The sequence below is a fragment of the Spinacia oleracea genome, chromosome 1, assembly GCF_020520425.1.
Source record: "Spinacia oleracea cultivar Varoflay chromosome 1, BTI_SOV_V1, whole genome shotgun sequence".
Taxonomy (NCBI): Eukaryota; Viridiplantae; Streptophyta; class Magnoliopsida; order Caryophyllales; family Amaranthaceae; genus Spinacia; species Spinacia oleracea.
Genome location: NC_079487.1, coordinates 121,198,760 through 121,222,644, shown reverse-complemented (window position 1 = coordinate 121,222,644; position 23,885 = coordinate 121,198,760). Strand labels below are relative to the sequence as shown.

At 33.3% G+C, this 23,885-nt stretch overlaps 3 protein-coding genes across 9 annotated transcripts; 2 read left to right on the top strand and 1 right to left on the bottom strand.

Annotated features, from left to right (window-relative positions):
- Positions 1 to 271: 271 nt before the first annotated feature.
- LOC110775233 (jasmonoyl--L-amino acid synthetase JAR6) lies at positions 272 to 5,672 on the top strand. 2 transcript variants are annotated; one of them, XM_056842695.1, is made up of 5 exons: positions 272 to 451; positions 1,067 to 1,368; positions 1,477 to 1,578; positions 3,052 to 3,848; positions 5,004 to 5,672. In XM_056842695.1, the coding sequence occupies exons 2-5, from the start codon at positions 1,085 to 1,087 to the stop codon at positions 5,540 to 5,542; spliced, it is 1,722 nt and encodes a 573-aa protein (XP_056698673.1). In that variant the 5' UTR covers positions 272 to 451; positions 1,067 to 1,084; the 3' UTR covers positions 5,543 to 5,672. The 2 variants fall into 2 exon arrangements, with proteins under 2 accessions (XP_056698673.1, XP_056698668.1); XM_056842690.1 differs by having other exon boundaries at positions 273 to 451; positions 1,059 to 1,368.
- A 3,698-nt stretch (positions 5,673 to 9,370) lies between these two features.
- On the top strand, positions 9,371 to 12,000 carry LOC110775235 (jasmonoyl--L-amino acid synthetase JAR4-like). The gene is made up of 4 exons (XM_021979839.2): positions 9,371 to 9,663; positions 9,809 to 9,910; positions 10,021 to 10,811; positions 11,119 to 12,000. The coding sequence occupies exons 1-4, from the start codon at positions 9,371 to 9,373 to the stop codon at positions 11,661 to 11,663; spliced, it is 1,731 nt and encodes a 576-aa protein (XP_021835531.1). The 3' UTR covers positions 11,664 to 12,000.
- Positions 12,001 to 12,259: 259 nt separating this feature from the next.
- Positions 12,260 to 18,379, bottom strand: LOC110775227 (homeobox protein ATH1). Of its 6 annotated transcripts, none has more exons than XM_056842663.1 (7): positions 17,032 to 17,864; positions 16,448 to 16,519; positions 15,034 to 15,110; positions 13,980 to 14,945; positions 13,541 to 13,884; positions 12,887 to 12,947; positions 12,260 to 12,790 (listed from the first exon to the last, which is right to left on the bottom strand). In XM_056842663.1, exons 3-7 carry the CDS (start codon positions 15,058 to 15,060, stop codon positions 12,572 to 12,574), a joined length of 1,617 nt encoding a protein of 538 aa, XP_056698641.1. In that variant the 5' UTR covers positions 15,061 to 15,110; positions 16,448 to 16,519; positions 17,032 to 17,864; the 3' UTR covers positions 12,260 to 12,571. The 6 variants fall into 6 exon arrangements, with proteins under 6 accessions (XP_056698641.1, XP_056698646.1, XP_056698654.1 ...); XM_056842668.1 differs by having other exon boundaries at positions 16,448 to 16,510; XM_056842676.1 differs by having other exon boundaries at positions 15,042 to 15,110; positions 17,032 to 17,863.
- Positions 18,380 to 23,885: the final 5,506 nt, after the last annotated feature.

The window sequence follows — 23,885 nt, the reverse complement described above, 5'->3', positions numbered from 1 at the left end:
ATCAAGTAAATAGTGCGGCTGGTTACACATATAAAAGTTGAGGTTACTTATTTTGTTGCTAATTAGGAAACAATGATTTCTTTCCTTTTTTGTTAATTTTTTTTTTCCAGTAATCTCGCATTTGAGCGTTTTTATTGTTTTAGTTGGCGAGCTTTAACATTTCAATTTGACTGTACCCTTAGAGTTGTCATAAATCTAATTCACATGTTTTATGATTTGTTTATACCGATTCACGATATTTCCCCCTCTTTATTGCCTTTTTTTTGTTTATAAAATTGATCCTCTTTGAGGGTTCAGAAAATACATACACAGAACACTTGTTCTTCTTATCTCTAAAAATAGTTGTTGACTGATCCGAGCATATGTGAGTATCACATCTAACTTGAGCGCACGATTCAGAAGTTCGATTGATCGTTCGAGCAACTTTTTTTTTTACGTCACATCATATACAGTAAGTAATCGTCCCACGATAATTGTGTATTGATTAGGTCTTGAGATAGTCTCAGGATCGAATCTCCCTTCCTTAATATATAATTCTATTGCTCTTTAGGACTCATTTAATTTGCACCAAGAAATCTTACTCGTTGCAAGTGATCTAACTCAGTTCACATTTTTCACATAACTCAAACCACCGAAAGAAATTTGATTTTCTCCTTTAAAAATGTTGGAAAGTTTACTATAGTACTAAGTGTGTAATAGGTTATCACAAAAGTGTTGATCAATTAGTTTTCGATTCTGTTTTTTTTGTTCTTTTTACCGTATTTTATAGAAAATATTAAAAAATGCTACAATTAGTATATATATAAGTAAGTCTAAAACCGGTTTGATCCAAACCGGTCCAATTCGGATTTTGAAACAGGTTTTGCTCTGGGCCTTGTCCAAGTATTAGACTCTATTCTTTTTGGATTAACTGCAGTTTCAGGATTTATCTGACATAATTCCAGTCTCTAGTACTCCATATAGTAGTATAGGTTTGGACCTATGAACACCCAAAACTCTGAGATGGTTGGAGACTTGAAGTATTATTGAACGACTACTAATTTAATTAATTACTAAAGTTGTGTAGGAAAAAGGTTGACTAAAGATGGCAGAAAAATTTGACTATGAGAAAGTGATCAAAGAGTTTGAAGAACTAACCAAGAATGCAGGAGAAGTTCAGGAAGAAACATTGAGGAAGATCCTAGCAGAAAATGGCGAAACCGAGTATTTAAGAAATGTAGGCTTAAATGGAAGAACAGACTCAAACAGTTTTAAGCAATGTGTTCCTTTGGCCACTCACAAGGATTTTGAACCTTATATTCAAAGGATGATGGATGGCGATACTTCTCCTATTCTTACTTCTCAACCTATTCCCGCATTTTCTTTAACGTACCGTACCTACTCATATCTCTTACTCCTATTTGAATTATTTTATAGAGGAGTTTTGTGGTTCTAATTAATGTTTGAATTTGGTTGATTTTATTTATTTATTTACAGTTCTGGAACAACTCAAGGGAATCGCAAGTTTATACCTTTTAATGATGCACTCTTTGATACTACCATACAAATCTATCGTACTTCTTTTGCGTACAAGACCAGGTAGAAATTTGTTATCTTCTCTTATTTTTATTTTTATTTTTATTTTAACAAAAAAAATGATCAATGTTCCGTTTGTTTTAATGGAAAACAAATCATTTTCAATGAAAGCAGAAAATTAAAGAAGTAGAAAGTCGGGAGATAGGAATTAAAGTTTCCACAAAGCATCTCTGCTAAAAAATAAAAAAAATAGGAACTGAAGTTCAAAGTTTAGTTTATTACACGTTTAGATTTTTCTAGAGTAACCTTCTTCCTCTGCTAATACAGATATATTCCATTCCATTGTCATACCAGTATTATATTCCTATCAAATCCAAGAAAGACGGTCTTCCTACCGCTCGTATGATCTAATACTTTCACTAATTGTAACTTTCATCTTGTTCCCTCCTGATTTCTTTTTTACGTAGTATCTCTTAGTTGGTACTTACGTCACCAACGATCATCCGTCATCTCTACTTGCATTTGTTTCTAAAAAAAATTCTCCATAAATTTCTTCTTCTAGCTTAATTTTCCGATCTTTGTTATCTTCTTTAAGAAAATTTAGATTACACTTACCTCTGTTTCTATTGTTATGATTCATATTTTCTTAAAATCTTGTAACCCTCCATATTTTAGGTCTCCGGTCTTCAATTTTGTCGTAATCACTCTCCGACTCTGATACCAAATGTTAGAATTTGTATGCGGGGATTTGGATGCGGAAGACTTGGTGTATTTAGTCAGGGGGCGGATCTAGTGTAGACGGAGGATAGACATTTACATATCCTGTTTGGCTAAAGCTAAAATAGTTTAGAAGCAAAATAGCATCACGAAATTACCATGGCCTGCTGGTAAGAGTAATTACGTGGGAAAGTTAGCGAAAAAAGATCGATGTATGCTATTAGCATTTAGAGTTTGTTTTTTTCTCAATAATTTTGTACGGTTTACGGTCACATGCTCATAATTGTCGTTACTCCGTAACAATATAATGCATCTTTGGTTTTTAGTTTAGTGTTCAATTTTGATACATTGATTTTTGTCGTAATAATTTTGCATACCCTATCTGACAATCCTGGATACGCCACCGTATTTAGTGCTTATATTTTAATATGGAGAGCAACGATGAGCAAGAGATAATGTTATATTTTTCATTTCTCTCATTTCATGCCTACAAAATATATATAGGAGTTAAATGCTCTAAATTCTTCTACTCCTCTCATTCATCTAGAATTTTTCTTATTAGAATTTTCTTAATAGATTTTTGTTATGATAATTCTAGACATTTTAGTTACTCGATTTTTCTAGACTAGCTCCTAGGTATTTCTTAAGATTATTCTAAATTGTAATTTACGATCATACATTTCTAGATTTTTCAACATTAATACATTTCACTACTGGATTTTTACAAGAGCATATTATCTAGATTTTTCTAGATGAATAGCTTAACAATTTAACATGAAGCAGTTCCTAACTGAAAATGTGGTACAAATTTGTTTGCAGAGAATTTGGTATCAAAAATGGAAAAGCATTAACTTTCCTTTACATTAGCAAAGATTTCATGACTAAAGGAGGTCTAATTGGTGGAACTGTATCAACACATCTTTTACGCCACCCGAAATATAAAGATTTAATGAAAGAAATACAATCCGAAAGTTGCAGCCCTGTTGAAGTATTTTCAGGTTCTGATTTTCATGAATCTTTATACTGCCATCTTCTCTGTGGCTTATTGCACTACAATGAAGTCCAAACAATTTCCTCAACATTTGGTCATAGTCTCGTACAAGCATTCCAAACCTTTGAACAAATCTGGGAAGATCTTTGCTCTGATATCCGATCTGGAATCTTGAATAACAGAGTTTCAGACCCATCTACTCGTGTTGCTATGTCCAAACTTCTTAATCCTAACCCTGAATTGGCTGACATGATTTATGAGAAATGCTCGAGTTTAATAAGCCATAAATGGTATGGTCTTATACCAGAGATTTTCCCAAATGTTAAGTATGTTCATGGGATAATGACGGGTTCTATGGAGCCTTATGTGAAACAATTAAGGAAGTATGCTGGGTTGGTGCGTTTGGTTTGTGGTGATTATGGGGCTTCTGAAGGATGGATTGCTGTAAATGCCAACCCAAGATCACCTCCTGAATTTGCCACCTTTGCTGTGATTCCGAACATAGGATACTTCGAGTTTATTCCTTTGAAGGAGAATAGGAATGGAGGAACTGAACCAAAACCTGTTGGACTTGCTGATGTTAAACTTGGGGAAGAATATGAAATTGTTGTCACCAATTTTGCAGGTATGATTATTCTACATAATTAATTTAGGATTCTTTGATAATAACCCTTTGATTTTGTATATAGTGGCGGACCTTGAACCGTGGGGCAGCAGAAAAATTAAGCTATATAATACGTGTGAGATTTAAACAATTACGTAGTACTAGATTAGATCCCGTGCATGCACGGATTTTGATCATTTTTTTCACAAAATATTTAACTGAATATGTCCCAAACTACTTCATAGTTATAACATTTTTAATATACTCGTTTAAATTTATTTATCTAATATGCATATTTAAAATGCTAACATGGTAATTTGACAAAATGCTAATATTGTAATTTGACCAAAATATTGATTGGTATATTTTTCCATTATTTATATAGCAATTTGACTAAATATTACCAATTTAGAGTAATTATTATTACGCCGTATCTATTATTGTCATAATTTATAAACTAATTTTTTTGTTTTCATACATAAATAGTTTATAAGAAAACTAGAGAATAAATATAAAATCAAACATATACACTTTTTTGGGAAAGTGGTTTTGGCGGAAAAAAATTGCACCAGGAATTGACACGTGTCATTCCTAGTGTCTTTTTAGTATATAGTTATAGATAATAAATACTCAAATTTTGGGGAGGGACATAACTAAAAGGAATTTTCCATATTTACCACATTTTAAGTTTCGGATTTTTATGTTTACAATCAAATGTGATTTCGTTTTTACTACCTTAATTTTATGAAAAATTTTGTATTCTAACACTTTTTAAAGAACTTTATCCGATTTTTCATCCATGTGAGCTACACTAAACGTTGAGTTTAAGAATTTTATCCGATTTTTCATCCACCAACTTCTTCAAGTTTCCTTATCTTTCATTAGGTTTCCTGGAACTTTAAAAGATGATAAATATAACAATATCCTAATTAAAAATACACTGTAAAACTTTTCGCCGTATTTCATACTAAGTTACGCTGCTCGTTTGAACTACTTTGAGAAAAACTACTCCGTATTTTATACTTTTTTATTTTTTTATTTTACCGCCTTAACTTTACTAACTTCTAATAAGCTAGTTATTGGCAAAGTGGGTAAAAAATAAGTCAATTATTAAAATAAATTCCAGGAAAAAGTATTTGAGCTACGTACCTACTTCGTATAATATTATACATGCAGGCTTATATCGTTACAAGCTTGGGGATTCAGTAAAGGTAATGGGGTTCCTCAACTCCACTCCAAATCTGAAATTCTTATGCCGTCAAAACGTTATGTTGAGCATCAACGTCGACAAGAACACCGAGAAAGATCTACAGATCGCAGTAGAAGAAGCAAGCAAGCTATTGGTAGGAGAAAAGGTTGAGCTAATTGATTTCACCAGCCATGTAGATGTATCCAAAGAGTTAGGTAATTACGTTATATATTGGGAGCTAAGTGGTGAAACTGATGAAAATGTTTTGAAAGAGTGTTGCAATTGTTTGGACCGATCTTTTGCTGATCCTGGATATGTTAGTTCGCGTAAGTTGGGGACGATTGGACCTCTTGAGCTTCGGATGGTTAATAAGGGTACTTTCGGTAAGATAATGTTGCATTGCTTGAGTATGGGAAATACTCCTAACCAGTTTAAGACACCTAGATGTGTTGGGTCTATTAATAAGCCACTCTTGCTAATTTTGGGTGATAATATAGTTAAGGGTTATATTAGTACTGCGTATTAGTACTAAATCAGAGTTATATAAATGTTGTATCATCGGATGTTAGTCTTCGGTTAATTTGTTATGGATTCTGATTTTAAAGTATTTGTATTAGCGTAATTTTAATAGTGAGTTACAAGATGTTGTAGTTAAATTTGTCATATTAAATTTTAGTTATAATTGATTAAAATTACAAATTTTCACATTGATGGGCTACAATACTTTGTAGCTCTCATATTTAATTTAAATAATTTATTTATTTGAGCTATATTTTATTTAAGCTACCTGCACAAAATAGTACAAGGTTTTAACAGTTGTTTATGTCATTGTTGTACCAATGGTGGGCTTAGGGGTGTGCAAAAATTGGTCCGGACCGGACCAGACCGGACCAGACCGGACCGAAGACAATCGGTCCGGTCATCGGGTCGAGAAATATCAATTTCCGGTCTTCGGTCCGGTCCGGTCTGGTCCGGTCCAAAACCCGATTTTGGACCGGACCGATTTTTCTTAATAAAATATAATATAAAATACATAAAAAGTTAATTCTCTCCTTTAATATGTTGTAAATATTATTATATTGTGATATGTTTTATTTTAGCTTCCAAAAAAGGCCTTAAAAAATTGATTTTTTTATATATATTTTTTCTTTTTTACCTTAATTTTTAGAAAAATAAAAAATATATAGAAAAAGGTCTACAACCGGTCCAAATCGGTCCGGTCCGGATTTTGGACCGATTTTATCGGTCCGGTCCGGGTTTGGTCCAAGCATAATCGGTCCGGTCTTTGGGTCTCAAATTATAAAATTTCGGTCTTCGGTCCGGTCCGGTCCGGGTTTGGACCGATGAACACCCCTAGGTGGGCTACCTGCTCACATGTTCATTTTTTTTTTGGGTGAGCATGTCCTTTTTTAACCATTGGGGTTGCTCTTAGTCTCCTTTTGATTTGGTGTAAAATGTTTTTAATGAAATTGGAGAATTGTTTTTTTGACTCGTATCTAATGTGTATTTTATTAAAGGTTCTCACGATAGGATAAGTTCTCACAATAAGAGGGTTCTCACCGGAACCTCACCCTATACGAGTCAAAAAAAAATATGAATATACAGTTCAGAAAATATGCATATACAGTTGAAAAAATATGCGCATAAAAGATAAACATTTGTTTCCTTACCAACCTTAAAAAAACATAAAAACCATATTGCAATTCAGGATATAATGATTTCCTACCTCTAATATAATCTCTCATTTAAGTTAGAAATCTCTAATTTCCTAATTTGTTTTTTTTTTTTACTATTCCTATTTCCTTTCCCGCAACCGTCATTAGACATGTCAAACGAATACAACTCGTTTTTATCTCATTCAAAGCATGAGTTAGTCGGATTTCTATTTTTTTTGTTTTTTAAATGGTTATGTTATCTATGTACTGTGGGATCGGATCGAGATGATACAAAAAAAATTAAACAACATAATATGATGTAGTTCGAATATGATGAAATTGAAATGTGAAACAAATAAAATACTTCCTATTATCAACTACAACATCTAATTTAAGAGTGGGAAGAGGAAATGATAGATAAGTTATATATATAGCCAAGGAAATGCATGGTTTCACAAAAAAAATTAAACGGGTGGCACATATATATGGTATCGTATATGGCATGCAAAATTTCCATTTTAAAATATTTTTATAGATTTTTTTTAATTTGTTGCTTTTAATTTGTTAGCGACCTTAACAGTTATTTGTCCGGTCATTTTTATAGAATTTAACTTTTATTAAACCTTACAGTTGTCGTGAATTATTCACTCCCTCCCTTTTATTTTTATTTACGTCATTTCCTTTCTATGAAAATTGAATATTAGTTGCACATTTTACTATTACTATATATTTTTATATACATTTTGATGGTTCACACACTAAATGCTCACTTTATCCTTACTTACATTTCACATTTATCTTTAGTACCTAATATTTTTCTTCTCTTTTATTTCATATGAAGTATTTTTTATCATATGGACAATGTTGATATTTATAATTTTTCTTAGTTTTTGTGTCCAACTCGTGGTACAAATAAGAAAAACGGAGGAAGTATTTAAGAAATTTGTTTGTAACTGTTGCACGTTATTTTGAGCTTATAAATTTTCGAGGGTTTGGGAAATACTTAGAACACCTATTCCTCTCCTTTCCTCTTCTCTTCCCCCTGATTTTTTTTTTACCGATATTTATATGTGCGAGTTTCATCCTCTTCTAACATGAGTGTTCATTCGAAAAAGTATAATTGTGCTTAACCTTAGGTGCCAATATCGCCGATTTCTGATTGCATCGCATCGTGTTACAAAAATATCGCTTCTAACTTTCTAAGGCAGTGTTCATTCAGGCCACACCGTATACAGACATACAGTAAGTAATTGTTCAAATTGATTACAATTGTCACAAGTTCTAATTCACATTTTTTCCACAAATCGGTTTGGAAGTTTAACTGTTGCACCTTGCCCTCTAACTTCATCCACTTTTTCAGTTTTTTAAATTGATTTTTACCAGTTTGGCAAATTGTATTTGATCACCTGAATAAATAAAAGTTGCATAGTATTTTTTACATCTTTTAACGGAAAAATAGACGGAAACGTTATGAGAGAACTTTTTAATATATACGAATTAAGTTTGATATAAAACTCATAAAAATGATTATCTCATTTTTTATATTTTGTTATCATTGATGGCGTCATTAGATTGGTTTTTTTTTTTTTTGGGTGCAAATGAGCCACAAAGACGGGAATGAGAATCGATCTCAGGATCACCTGAAATCGGGATGGAAGCTCTAACCAATTGAGCTATCCATCACTCTCGCGTCATTAGATTGATGGCGTCATTAGATTGGTGGCTAGTACATTTATTCATTTTTTGATCAAAAGTTTGAGCATATGACTTGCATAGGACACGTCACGCCATTGATCTGAGTTTTAATAATAGGATAGATGAATTTTTGGGTTTCATTATTTTATGAATAAATTCACTTTATAACAGTAATTCGTTCCTTCCAGAAATATTGCATATTTTGAACATTTACATTATTCACCGCACAAAACGATCTACTTTTCTCATGCTTATGTTTGTCACATGTGATTAGAACCGTAAAAAACAACAACAACAACAACAACAAAAATACTCGATCGAAAACATAAATTCGTATTTACACCTCGCGTAAAATAAATATGATATGATAGAGTAAATTTAACTCAAAATGCGTAAAAGCTACATTTATATATAACTATAAAAGTTATCTATTTATGTCATAAAAAAAAATTATTTTAACAAAAATTATTTTTTTATATAAATAATAAAAAATTAACCATTTAACTCTTTAAAAAGTTTATCTATCGATATTTTTTATAATATTAAATTTATCAAAACTTATTAAAAGTTCCAAAAAAACTAGGTAAAAAGTTAGCGTGATGTACAATAAATTTATTGTACGCCTTGTGCGTGCAAGACCTTTTGAATCCAAAAACACGGGTTTTGATCAAATTTTATAACCTGGAACCCGATTTATCCGAATCTGAACAACCTGAAAAGTTTTGGATATGCGAGGTTTAGGGTCAACATTCTTACAAACGAAAAAAAATTATAATAGGTAACATAACTACACTCTTTTAAGAAAAAAAAAGGTAAAATTAGTTCATTATTAAAATAGTTATACGACATCTACAATCGAGATCAAAACTAACAAATATTTACGGGCAACGGAACTCCACTTTGCATACTCCTATTAGCAAACATGTCAATTAAGTCAAAACGAGTAAGGTACTAAAGTTGGTACAATTGTGTAGTAGGAACTAGGAAGATTACGTTAAGCGAAAATGTTGGACGAAAAGGAAGAAATTGAGTGTGAGAAAATGATCAAGGAATTTGAAGAATTAACCAAGAATGCTGGAAAAGTCCAGGAAGAAACATTGAGGAAGATCCTAGCAGAAAACGCCGAGGCCGAGTACTTGCAATACACAGGCTTAAATGGAAGGACAGATGCAGAGAGTTTCAAGCAATGTGTTCCTCTTGCCACACACAAGGACTTTGAACCTTATATTCAAAGGATCATGGATGGTGAAACTTCTCCTATCCTTACTACCAAACCTATCCTCGCATTTTCTTTGAGGTATCTACTCCAATCCGTTTCTAAATACTTGTAACAGTTTGACTTTTGCACTATTCATACATAAACTTTAATCACTCTTTCTTACTAATGTATAAAAGTCAAATTTTATTCTGATTTAATGTTTTGTTGATCTTTTTATTTACAGCTCTGGAACAACTCAGGGGAAGCGCAAGTTTATACCTTTCACTGATAAATACATTGATGATACTACACAAATCTTTCATACTTCTTTTGCATACAGGAACAGGTACAAAATTGTTGCTTTTTTTTTAACCACTTTTTAGTATAAATTGGAGTATTTTAGTATATGTTACAATCATACTCTGATGATCCAAATGCTGTACAATCTGATTGTAGGGAATTTCCTATCAAAAATGGAAAAGCATTGCTTTTAGCTTACAGTGGCAAACAGTTCATGACTGAAGGAGGTCTACCTGTAGGAACTGCATCAACCAATGTTATCCGCCACCCAAATTTTAAAGATTTAATGAAGGAAATACAAACTGAAAGTTGCAGCCCTGATCAAGTACTTTTCGGGTCTGATTTCCATGAATCTTTATACTGCCATCTTCTCTGTAGCTTATTGAACTACAACGAGGTCCAAATCGTTTTCTCAACTTTTGCTCATAGCCTTGTACAAGCATTCCAAACCTTTGAACAAATTTGGGAAGATCTTTGCTCTGATATCCGATCTGGAACCTTGAATGAGAGAGTTGCAGACCAAACTACTCGTGCTGCTATGTCTGAACTTCTTAAGCCTAACCCTGAATTGGCTGACATGATTTACAACAAATGCTCTGGTTTAAGGGAATGGTATGGCCTTATACCAGAGCTTTTCCCGAATGTTAAGTATGTTTATGGGGTAATGACAGGTTCTATGGAGCCTTATGTGAAACGATTAAGGCGGTATGCTGGTAAGTTGCCTTTGGTTTCTGGTGACTATGGGTCTTCAGAAGGTTGGATTGCTGCAAATGTCAACCCAATATCACCTCCTGAATCTGCAACCTTTGTTGTTGTTCCGAACATAGGCTACTTTGAGTTCATTCCTTTGATGGAAACAAGGAATGAAGGAATTGAACCAAAACCTGTTGGACTTGCTGATGTTAAACTTGGAGAAGAATATGAAATCATCGTCACCAACTTTGCAGGTATCATTAATCTTGTGTTCTATTCACCTGATTTTCACTTGTTTTTTCTGAATTTATCTTATCTGAACTTATTAGAACTTATCAAAACTTATTTTAGTTATAAGTTGTACTTGATCCACCTTTATTTTTTCTGAACTTAAGTGAACTTATATGAACTTATTTTTTCTGAAATAAGTGGAAATAAGGTGAACAGAACAGAGGCTTAATTCATTTTACTTAAGTCTGGCTAATTTCCTAACAGTTCACCAAACTCAAAGAATAAATGCATCCTAAAATATACTGAAAAGTCCTTATAAAATACCTCCAGGGTTATACCGTTACAAGCTAGGAGATGCCGTCAAGGTAATGGGGTTCCACAACTCTACCCCAGAGCTGAAATTCTTATGCCGTCAGAACCTTATGCTTAACATCAACGTCGACAAGAACACAGAGAAAGATCTACAGCTCGCGGTGGAAGAAGCAAGTAAGTTACTGGCAGCAGAGAAGGTGGAACTGATTGATTTTACCAGCAGTGTGGATGTATCCAAAGAAGTAGGAAACTATGTCATATTCTGGGAGCTAAGTGGTGAAACTGATGATGACAATGTTCTGAAGGAATGCTGCAACTGCTTGGACCGATCTTTTGCTGATCATGGATACGTTGTCTCGCGCAAGATGGGGACGATTGGACCTCTTGAGCTTCGGATTGTGAAGAAGAGAACTTTCTATAAGATAATGATGCATTCTTTGAGTATGGGAAATACTCCTACCCAGTTTAAGACACCAAGATATGTTGGTTCTATCAATAATAAGTCACTCTTGTTAATTCTGGGTGAAAATGTTGTCAAGACTTACTCTAGTACTGCTTATTAGTACACATCAGACTAAATAATGTGTTTCATTAGACATTTAGACATCAGTGTATGTTTCTGGAAAATGTTGCTTAATGTTTTTCTCAGTTTAAGAAGACTCTTTTTAACCGGGTTTTCTATAAGCCTAATGGTGTAAGGGCAAAAATGTGTAACCTAATCCCGAATGTACAAGTGTATGAAGCATGATCAACAGGTGGTCATGTACCGTGACATCGATACATGTCATGCATGCACTAGCGTTGGAGCAACTCCAGTGGTTAAAAAATGGACATGCTCACACAAACTAAAAACATGGAAGCAGATAGCCAACCGTTGGTATATCAATGACATAAACAGCAATGAAAATCTTGTAGCTACTTTGAGCTGGTAGCTGGAAAACAAAAAAAAAATGTTTAAATTAAATATTATATGGAGCTACAAGGTATTGTAGTCGACCAATGTGAAATTTTGTAGCTTAAATCAATTGTAGCTAGAAATTTGATGAGGCAAATTTAGCTACACCACCTTGTAGCTCACTATTGGAGTTTGTTCTTAATGGCTCATGGTGCAGTTTCCTATAGGTACAACCGAGTGTAAATAGAATTTGCAAAACACCCATCAATCAAGAAGTTTTAAAACAAGTTTTTTTTAAGATAAACAAATTCAATGCATTAAAAACCCCACATACAAAATACCAAAATGTGATCCTTCCTACCCAAATGCTAAGACAACCCACAAACTCCCATGGAAGCTTGCAAAATTGTAGCAAAGCAAACCCAGGAAGTAGTGGAGTCCTCATATAAGCATTTATGTACAATTGCATTGATCTTCTAGGCAAAAGCTAATATTAGCCTAATTATACTATACATAGAGAGAGACATACTGTATATAATTTATATTCATATTCACCTTACCAAAACCAACTAGCGCCTACCAGTAACTGCGCACACTGCCCTTTTCTCTGTGTTGTTCAATTGCTGAATCTCGTTGATCGTAGTCATAAATCCTTAACTGGCTTCTACTGTTATTACTATTGTTGGTTTCTTCTTCGTTTTGGCGACTCCCCTTTCTTCGATTTATCTCTGAACACATATCTTCAACTAGAGGTTTCCAGAGACGGACTCTAGCATTGATAAACCAATTTGAAACCTGTTATATTGACAAAGAAATGAGGTTATGATCTTCTGATAAAGAAAAGGTCACATTCACATGTTTTAGATTCATGTAAGAAGTATTTTATGATACCTGGCTCCTTGTTAATCCACTTTTGACTGCAAGCAAGTGTTTCTCTGCATCTTTTGGGTACCTGAAAGACATCAAAGTTTAGACCTTTTATTCCTACTCTCAGCAAGTTCAGGATCGAATTAGTTTATACGCCAAATGTACACAAGCTTAGAAGCAGAAATGTTTACTTAAGGAAATGAAACTTACAGTTTGGTTGAGTGTAAAACATTTTAAACGTAAAATTATTTACGTGGAAAACATTTTATCCAGACATTTTCTGTAAGAAAAATGATGAAACGAAAGGAAAATAAAAGGGAAAGTAAACAGGTAGTTAGGGAAGTGTACAAGAGAGATATGAAGGAAAACAGTTTTCCATTCATTTTGAAGGGGAAATTGTTTTCCATCATTCGGAGAGCTATTTTACTCCCATGGAAAATGGTTTTACACTCCTTTGTAAACCAAATTTAAAATTGAAAATAGAGTAAAACCGTTTTCCAGGAAAATGTTTTACGCTCTACCAAACAGAGCCTTGTCAACACCATTTAAGTAAAAAATAATAAGCAAGCCATTTTCTTTTAATCAATTTCAAAAGTGTAAATGTGTGAGCAAAAGATGCAGCGTAACTTAAGAAACCGCAACAGCAAGAACAAAATCATGATGAACATAGAAACTCACGGGTGAAGAAAGTTGTCGAACATCCATGCTCGTAGTACTGAAACAGATCTCTCTGGTAAGCCTCTCTGAGGTCTCCACAGTTGATCTTTTTTCTTCAATTGCTGGATTGTCCACTGCTTTTGAATGAATGATTTGTCAAAAGAGTTGTCTCTAGCACTTCCTTTATTATCCATTCCCATAGCTAGTATTTGATTACTGATTCTCTCCCTCAGATTTTTGTAGAAGAATGACATTGTTTGAAGAGCAAAACAAGAATGCAATTTAGGGTCTAATTCAGTTGCAGCATGGAATGCAGATACTACCATGTGTATCTCATCTAAACAACGGTTGTAACGATCATCCACCTGCAAAAGGTACAAATATGATCATCCAAAGAAACCACTTAGATATATACATGAGGGTGTTGTCTTATATGTAGTCAGTATAGACAAAAACTTGCCATTTGTAGAAGAGATAACATCTGTGACCTCTTTGAACTTCCAGATGGAACTTCAAATGATCCATCATTGTCATGAAACTCATTGGAACTTTTGTATGATGAAGACCCTGGATCGAAGTAATTGTTACTGTGAAAACTGGTTTTGTCTAAACCGTCAAGTGAGTAGCTTGAGACATCTGAAAGTATTTGCTGCAACACGGAAAGATATCTTGAACCAGATACTACTGGAGGAAACTGGAATGACCTATTATTATTATTATTTGAGAGCTCCTTAGTACGATGTGAACTGTGTTCTGAACCTATCCTTGTTTGAGAATGAGAAGTAGCTAAACTCAGAGAAAGCTCGTTATGAGATCGAGAAGTTACATAAGGATGATGATGAGTTGTGCAAATATTAGCAGAGCTTGGCACTACCCACTCGTTACTTGCATCTTGACTCCCATGAAACCGTATTGGTTCAAACTCGGAGGTTGATGCTCTCCAGCTCAGCTCCTGTTGCATCGGAAATCTGTCATTTAAATAACCAAATGAACCATCATCATAGCCGCATGAGTTTAGGTTGCTGGGAATGGAGGAACTTGAGGCATAGGAGCAACCATTAGAGAACATTGCTCCTAGAGATTCTGATGGAGCTTCTTGTTGTAGAGATATGATTGAATTGTTTGCAGCATCATTGAGTCCAGAAACAACAGAGGTGCCTCCCAAGAAAAGCTCTTGAAAGTTGAAGTTACTACCTCTGTTGATTAATAATCCATCATAGTTGACAGCTTTATTATCACCATGGATATCTTTGAAGGAATGCCCTTGCACAGATGGAAATCCGAGCAGGCTATCATTCTGAGTGTTTAGTTGAAAGAAATTGGTTCGAAGATGCGATTCTGATAATGATTGAGAAGGCATTCCGTCAAGGGCTGTTGGTATACAGATGGGAAAATCTAGTTGCATGTGTGGTTCACTCTCCATGATCTATCTTTCAGAAAAATCAACAATAAAATCAGGCATTCACTATCCACATTTGGTAAATCTGACCACTAGAATCAGCTCGCGCAATTACCAATTTACCATTAGCAATCAGGATCATCCATAATCATCTTCAAAGAGATGTAGACTTGCAAAATTCCATAAACTTACCTGAAAATAAGATTATTTGAAACACTGTCATGGTTTGCAAGTAACATAGCCATCCTAATCGTCTAGCTGAGGTTTTTAAGAACAGATACACAACACCTTCGACAGCACAACTACATCTGAAAACATGAGGTATGTTGGTTATGTATCTATTACATAAATCAACATCTAGATTGCTCCACATGGTCATAGAAACTGAGAGAATCGACTTTTCAGTCGTCTTCAGTATGCTTAATGAGGTATGTCTAAGATGGTTTCACTTCAATGCTATTGCAGACAACTAGTTTGGTAAATCAAGCCTATAGAACTTAAGAGACATTTTGATATTCACCTCAAAGCCTCAAAGCTAAACTTTTTGGGGCAAAGATGTTTTTCAACATTCAATTGAAATCTTCCCTTCCCTAATAACAATGCACCTAAAATGCTACAATGAACAATGATGTTCCACTTCCAACACGGATCTCATCACGTGTTACAAGGAATTCCGAAAAGACTGCTAGGCTCCGTTTGGTAGAGCGTAAAACGTTTTCATTGTAAAATGATTTTCCATGGAAAACACTTTCCAAGGAAAAACACAATTCCAAACTAGTTTTCCTTTGTTTGGTAACTTAAAGGAAAATGAGAGAAGATGGTGAAAATTGAGGGGAAGAAAGGAGAGGAAAGTAAGGAGGAAAGAAGGAAAAGTGGTTTCCCTCCATTTCAAATGGAAAAGGGTTTTCCACCTTTGAGGGAGTCATGGAAAATTGTTTTACATCCCTTAACCAACCAAACAACGTAAAATGATTGAAAAGGGAAAAATCATTTTCCAGGAAAACGTTTTACGCCCTACCAAACGGAGCCCTAGTACAAAGATGTTTTAACAAGAAGGGAATTGGCGATTAGGATTCGGTTTAGAAGGGTGTCCATACCAAACAATCAACTACAGAAAAGCGGAGCAGGCCGGTACTAGAGCTCGGGTGTCTAAAGGAAATTCTAGAGCATATAAGATGCACTCGTGCACCCTCTCGCATTTTCTTCTTACATGTGAGGAGAAAATGTGTTAGGAACCACCAAAGGACGTCAAAATACCCTTGGGGTGCATGGTGCACCTGGGTGCACCTAATAATTTCCAAGCAAATTCATGTGTATAATCCAAAACAATCAACTACGCAAACATACTCCCCCTACTTTTGACATGATCTATAGGGATTAGGAAGATCCTATTTCAACTTGTGCACATGATATTGCTTCATTGCTTAGGTTGGAAAACAAAATACCTATAAAAACACAATCAAGCAAACACCTCAAAGACGAAAAAATATGAATACTTCGACATTTCTTTACACAATTGGTTTACTTACCATATCTAATTTGTAAGATTGAAACAACTAATCACACTTCTAAACCCCATATCCACCAAAAGTCTGCATTAACTACAGAGAAGAGCTAGTCAGTTCTCGAGTTCATTCGGTCAATTAACACATAATGACAGTCCAACAACAACAATGAAATTAGTTAAAGTAAATGTTAAATCATAAGAGACAATCATATTAGCATGTCAAAGAAATAATTATCAAAAACTTTAGTTAAAGTACTAGTACTACTATCCTTAGATTCTAAAAGGCAACAGTAGAACCCTCAAAATTAAAGGCCACATATTTTCTTAAGGATATACTAATAATGCATCTTAGACTCGAGTTTAAGCTACTTAATGTGCCACTAAAAAACATAATTAAGTACAACAAACAGTGATAAATACATCATGAAACAGAGGATTTTATAGCAACAACCAATTTAAGGAAGTTTAAAGTTACAAACTTCATAATATAAAGGTTTTACATCACATTATATATTGGGTAAGTATTACTTAAAATAAAGTAGGCATCAAATCAAGAACACAAAAGCAAAAAAAATAATAAACCATATAGAAGAAAAAAGAACTAACCTTTCTTTCTTCTTAAGAGCAATAAAAAAATCCCAAATTGCTCCACTCAAAAACTATGCCAAAAGTAAACAAAACAATGAAGAGGGTCTAAGAATATTCAACCTCCTAAAATGTTAGACTTGATTGATTTTACACCCAAATCATAGAAATAAAAAAACCCTCAAAAATTGAAGTGAAGGGAAGGATTTGAAATGAGAGTTTGAGAGTTCCCTTTTTATATTGTTATAGGAATCAATAATAGCCCTTCCTAAATGTGGTTTCTAAGGACATCCCAAAACAAGAAATCATTGGTTGCCTCTTTTCCCTCCAACAGTGGTACAACTATAATTTCAAGGGAAAATGACAAATGTGAAACTGTTTTCCCCTTCCCCCTTCACAACACCCCGGGCTCGACCGTGCGAGCGGGCGGGCTCGGATTAGTTGGAGTCTGGTAGACTTTGGATTATCGGGTTTTTTTTTTTTTTTTTTTTTTTTACTTGAAACAAAGACAAAGCAAAAGAATAGTAAAATGGGAAATGAAACAGGAAATGTGATTCTTTTTCCCACTACTCTTTCAAGAAGCAAACAACCCAACTGAATTAAAAGCAAAAATCCAAACTTTATTCACAGAAAATACAACTGTGGTGAAAGTATTACACTATTTTAAGTAAAAAACACAAATGTAAGTCCAAAATAAAGGAAACCCATTTCAGAGAACCAAATTTAAACAAGGAATATTGAATATATAGTCTCTAAAAAATTTCCATAAAAATTAAATTTAAACAGGGGGGAAAATTTGGAAAAAAAAATGCAGAGGAGATGGACCCATAAATCAGGATAAAGAGAAGAAGAAGAACCACACAAAATAACACAAGAGCAAAAAACAAGGGGAAAAAAATCAGAGATTTTGGAGAGAGAAATTACATTACTTGGTGCAGTTCCACTCATTTCTTTTGCAGGCTAAAGGGGACCCATGAAAAAAAATTCAATATTTTTTTTATTTGTTTTGTGTTTTTGGGATTGAACCCTCTTTTATCCTCACTGCACTCATGATGATGATCAAAAATTATAGCTGGATTCTTTCACTTTCTGATCAAATTTCTGTTCATGGCAGAATTTTTTATAAAATTAATTAATTTACTTTGGATTGTGAAAAAAGGGGAAAAAGCAGTATAGTAATACAGTCCTATTTAGAGACAAAATCCTTGAGCTCATGTGATGGAGAAAGGTGAGAGTATAAATTTTGGATTTTTGGGTATCTCTGATTTCAGGAGTTTTGAAATTATATGGTGTAACGTACGAGGGTTTTAAGCACTGGGTTTTCGAGGGAGATGATGAGTAAAGCAGGGTAGCTCTGTGTTTTCTCTGTTGATTTCTCGGGTGTTGCCTCTTTTTAATCAAGGGAGAAATCACCATCATTATCACAGGCTATTACTAGTATTACATACTTCCTCCATTCTTATTTACATGACACAATTGTACTTTCGACACTATTCACACATGTTCCTTTGACTTACTTTTGTGATTTATACATAAGAAAAAACATAGTCGTGTGGGGTCTTATTAGATTCGTCTCAATAAATATTTTTTAAATATCAACTTTATATATTTTTTCTTATCCATAATAAAAGATATTAACGTTTGAAATCGTGCATTGGCAAACGTGCCTAAATAATTGTGTCATTTAAAAAAGAATAGAGGAAGTACTACCTATCTTAAAAAGGTGGTTGTAAAAAAAAAGGTGGTTGTAAAAAAAAAAAAAGGTTGTTGTATAAGAAGGTGTCCGCTAGATGTATAGTGGATTGAGAAAAATGTATAAAGTCCAATCGAGTCTAAATTTGTCGGACTGAATCGGATTTGAAAATTTTTAGATCGGGCTATGACCTCAAATTATCAAATACAATTTTTTTTGACTGGACTTGGACTCAACCTTTTGGAGTCCAAAAATCTAATTAAGTCAAAAGTTTGAAGTTTTATTTATAGGGTGATGATAAAGGTCGTAAGTTGCTACAACATTTAGCTGTCGCTATAAATGCAATATTTTTACTATGAAAATACGTAAATTAGGTAGTCGATATAAAAAGAAGGAAACAAATTAGAATATTAAAATTTTCCTACCTTTTTTCTAAACATGCATGTATAATAGGATATACTGCGTATAAGTTAAATATTTTAATTTCCAGTTTAAATCATGACACATAAGCATGTCATGTCATTGAGATACGTCTTAAAGGTCGCATGTTGCAACCTTTATCATTTTCGTTATTTATATACGAAGTATAAACATATCACGTATGTGATTTAAAAACTATTGTAAAATATGTGAGTTTTTGGCCTTTTTTTACTATGTGCAACAAAATTAACCTACACTCCACATAAAACCCATAACCTAAAAATATTCTATCAACCTCTTTCTCTTTAGCTTTTGCTCGTAGGTTGTGATGGTAATTATTGAGCTTTGATATATTTAAAATTTTTGTTTCTCTTAAGAATTGGAACTTTTTTTGGCAATGTGAAGACATATTGTTATTTGCAATTATATCTATTGCTTAATACGAAGTATCTATTTAATTTCACTTTATGGAAGAGTGACTTGTAGTTATACTAGTAGGTGTTAAAGTATTTCGTACTCAATATTTAATACACATATAACTTATTTTATGTGTCAGAAAAGTTAGCCGGTAACAGTATTACTTGCATTTATGTTCGAAACATTTGAGTTTAACTTTTTTTTAAATAAAAGTAAAACTAAAAAAACTTTTTTTTCTAAAATAAATTCGAATTGTATTGGACTGGATTCGAACTCAAGAAATATTTTATGGATCGGACTTGAAAAAAGTTTGGACCGGACTTGGACTCATCTATCCAAATCCAAATTTTTTTTGATTGGATTTGGACTTGGCAAAGTCCAATCTAATCCATCCAATTTACGCCCCTAGGACTGTCCGATACCAACATCACCGACCGTGATTATTATTGCGTGGACCTGGTCCACAATTTGGCTCCTCTTTCATGAATATAATGACATTTATTGTTCACATAGTTACTCTAATAAATTAAGCACCAATTTTCTTAGTTACAGTAACTATTTTTTGAATCAAGTAACCTATGTTTTAACAGGAGAGTGGTGATTTCAAATAACATTATTCGAGCACAACATGACTCCTTTTGTCCTTATTTGGTTGCCCAATTTGTTATTTATGTTTGTCCCCAAAAAATTGTTTATTTACATAAATGTTAATGGGACAACAACTTTACTATCACATATAGTACATTTGGTCCACCACTTTTGTATATTCTTAATTCCACCCACCCATTTCTTAACAAATCACATTTACTTCATGGGTCAAACAATAAGGGACATAGGGAATACTAACGACACCAATTATGGAGTAGCTTTTTCATAATAATTCTAATAAACACGTCAAAATAAATTAAAATCAAGTTGTTGACTTTTTGAAGAATGTTCCACAATAAATTTATTGTAGACCAAGTCCATTTAAGAACCCTCTTATCCCGCACAATAATAGTGAGTCACACTCGCATCTCACGTGCTCTTATCTATACCTAGTCTATTTATACCTAGTATTTAAAAAGGATAACCGTACATGATTAGATGACACGTGTCACATTCTTTTTTCAACCATAGATTTTTTTTTTCTGTTAGATGACTTGTGTCACTTCCTTCTTTCATCCATGTATTTTTCATTTTTTTATTTTTAAAAAAAAATCATGTTGTTGTTTGTTATACGAAACATTTCACAACTTCAACACATCTTCCACTTCATCTTCCTCATCCAACATCAATTCACCATTGAATTCATATTCAGCCTCTACTACTTCATCTCACTCTTTAACACTTAATATTAATTCAACATATAATTTATATTTTTTTCAACTTATAAATTTGATCACTTCTATATAAATCATATACCCTAACTAAAATTACAAGCTCTCAATAAAATTAACACTTAAAAAACGGCTTAACAAACACGTATAATTGTCCGTTCTTTAAACGGGATTCAAATCTAGTTAAGGGTAAAGAGTCGGTCAACACTATGTCAAGATCGACTAACTTGATTTGCTACTCCCTCCGTATTTATTTAAGAGATACACTTGGTCGGGCACGCGTATTAAGAAAAAGAATTGAATGAAATAAAGTAATAAAACAAGTGGGGTTGAGTAGATATTTTAATAAGAAAAACAAGTGGGGACCATGTCATTTTAGGGAGTGGGGGTGGGGGTGGGGTGTAAATATATTATTTAATTAGATGGTGGGGTTGATAAATTACTAAAAATGACAAGTGTATTTCTTAAATAAATACGATCGAAAAAGACAAGTGTATCCCTTAAATAAATACAAATGGAGTATTACTGAGTATTAATGTTGTTGATATAATCATACAAAGAAATAAAGATTTTCATATGATATAAGTCTAGATAGGGATTGGGTTATTGTTGATGGTAGTGTTTCTTTAAAGGGTAAACGGAAAATTATATACGGGGTATGATGAAAATACACCGACATTTTATATGAGTCATAATGTTGGGTATTTACGGAGTACGTACTTTAATTAAGATGAGAATATTAGAGACACCTATGTTGAGATGGATGTGTAGGAATGTTAAGAACGCCTTGAGGGATTGAATTAGGAGTGTAGATATTTAAGAAAGCAATGGAGTTGCGGATGTTGAGAATAAAATAAGGGAGAATCAGTTACGACTTGGGTATGTGAGACGTCAAAGGAGCATTGGTAAGGGATGTGGATTGTGGAGGGTTGGGGTAAGGGACAAAGGTCTACCCGGATTATATCTAGATCAGAACTCATATTTTCATATCAGAACCAATTTATTAAAATTAGATCCCGATCTATCATGATCATGTTCAAATCAGAACCAATATATTCAGATCATGTCCATATTAGAACTAATATATCCATCACATTAGAACCAATATATATGTCCAGATTAGAATTCATACATTCATATCAAAATCGACATGTCTAGATAATGTCTAGATTATAACCGATTTGTCCAAGTCAATACCTATATGTCCAATTCAATATCGATTCGTCCAAATCATATCCAGTTTAGAACCGATATGTCCATATCATGTTCAGCTCTTAACCAATTTGTCCAGATCATGTCAAACTCATAACCAATATGTCTAGATCATGTCCAGATCAGAATCATATGTCTAGATCAAAACCTATCTGGCCAGACCATGTCAGTACCGATCTATCTAGATCATGTCCATATCAAAATCGATATGTCTAACCGATTTGTCTAAATCATATCCAAATCAGAACCCATATATTCAAATCAAAACCGATATGTCTAGATAAGAAACGATTTGTCCAGATTATGTCCAAGGCAAAACTCATGTGTCCAGATCATAACCGAAATTTCCATATCATGTCCAAATCAAAATCGATATGTCAGGACATGTCCAACTCATAATCGATCATGTCAATATGAGAATCGGTCTGTCTAGATCATGTTCGGACCAAAATCTATCTTTCTAGACATGAACCCATATGTACATATCATAACTGATACGGAGTACTCCTTCCGTCCCATAATTATAGTTCCGTTTGACCAAAAACACGGGTTTTAATAAAAATGGAATATAGTACATGACAAAGTGTGGAATAAAGTACAAATGATAATTGAGTTGTAAGGAAAAGTGGAATAAAGTACATGTGAAAGAGAATATATGACATAGGAAAGTGGAATGTAGTAAATGGGTGGGGTTTTCAATACATTTTTAATTAATAAAGTACATGAGAAAGTGAGGACCTTAATAGCCAAAATTAAAAACAGGACTATAAATTTGCGACGCCCGATTTAGAAAATAGGACAATTTTGGGACGGAGGGAGTATATCAATATCATGTCCAGATCAGAATCCATATGTATAGATGAGAACTATCCATATCATGTCCAGACCAGAACCATATATTCAGATCAAAATCGACATGTACAGATCATGTCCAGTTCAGAACCCATATGTTCATATCAAAACCGATTTGTCTATATCAAAATAGATTTGTACAAATCATGTCCAGATCAGAACTCATACGTCCAGATCATAACCGATATGTGCATGCATAACATGTCCAGATTAGAGCTAATATGTCTAGATCATGTACATACCAAAACCCATCTTCCATATCAGAACCGATATATCTAGATCATGTTGAGTTCACAATTGATCTATCTAGATCATGTCAGGTCTATTTAATATAAGGAACTAGGTTATGTCCCGTGGACGCACGGATAGTCAAAATTTATTATTTGACCATCTTTTTTTATAAAAATATTTAACTGGAATTTTTATCTCTTAAAGGTAATGCATAATTAATAAATCTTAAACGTACTCATTTCATCATCTAATACGATTTTTTCCCTAATACATATTATATATTTTAGATGTTGAATATGATAATTTGACCAAAACATTTGATATGCTTAAATGCTTAATATGTTAACTTGACGTAAATATTGAGTAAACATATTTTCTATATAGTATAATTGATTTGTCGATTTGACTAATATTATTACCAAAATTATCTAGTATTGTAATATTCTATGATTTTATATTGTATTTTTTTTTTCACATGCATAGCAGTTTATACACAAGAAGAGAAAATAATAATAAATAAAAGTAGATATGTTTATTAGGAAAGTGTTTTTTGGCGGGAAAATTCTGCACCATGAAATGTCATGTGTCATTCCTGGTGTTTGTTTTAGTATAATGTAATAGTAGATAGTTAAATCATGAGCAAAGTCAAACAAATACTCCGTAATGTGTAATTTTATAACAATATTATAAATTTGAGTAACATTTAATTTACGTGTAAATTGTTTAATATT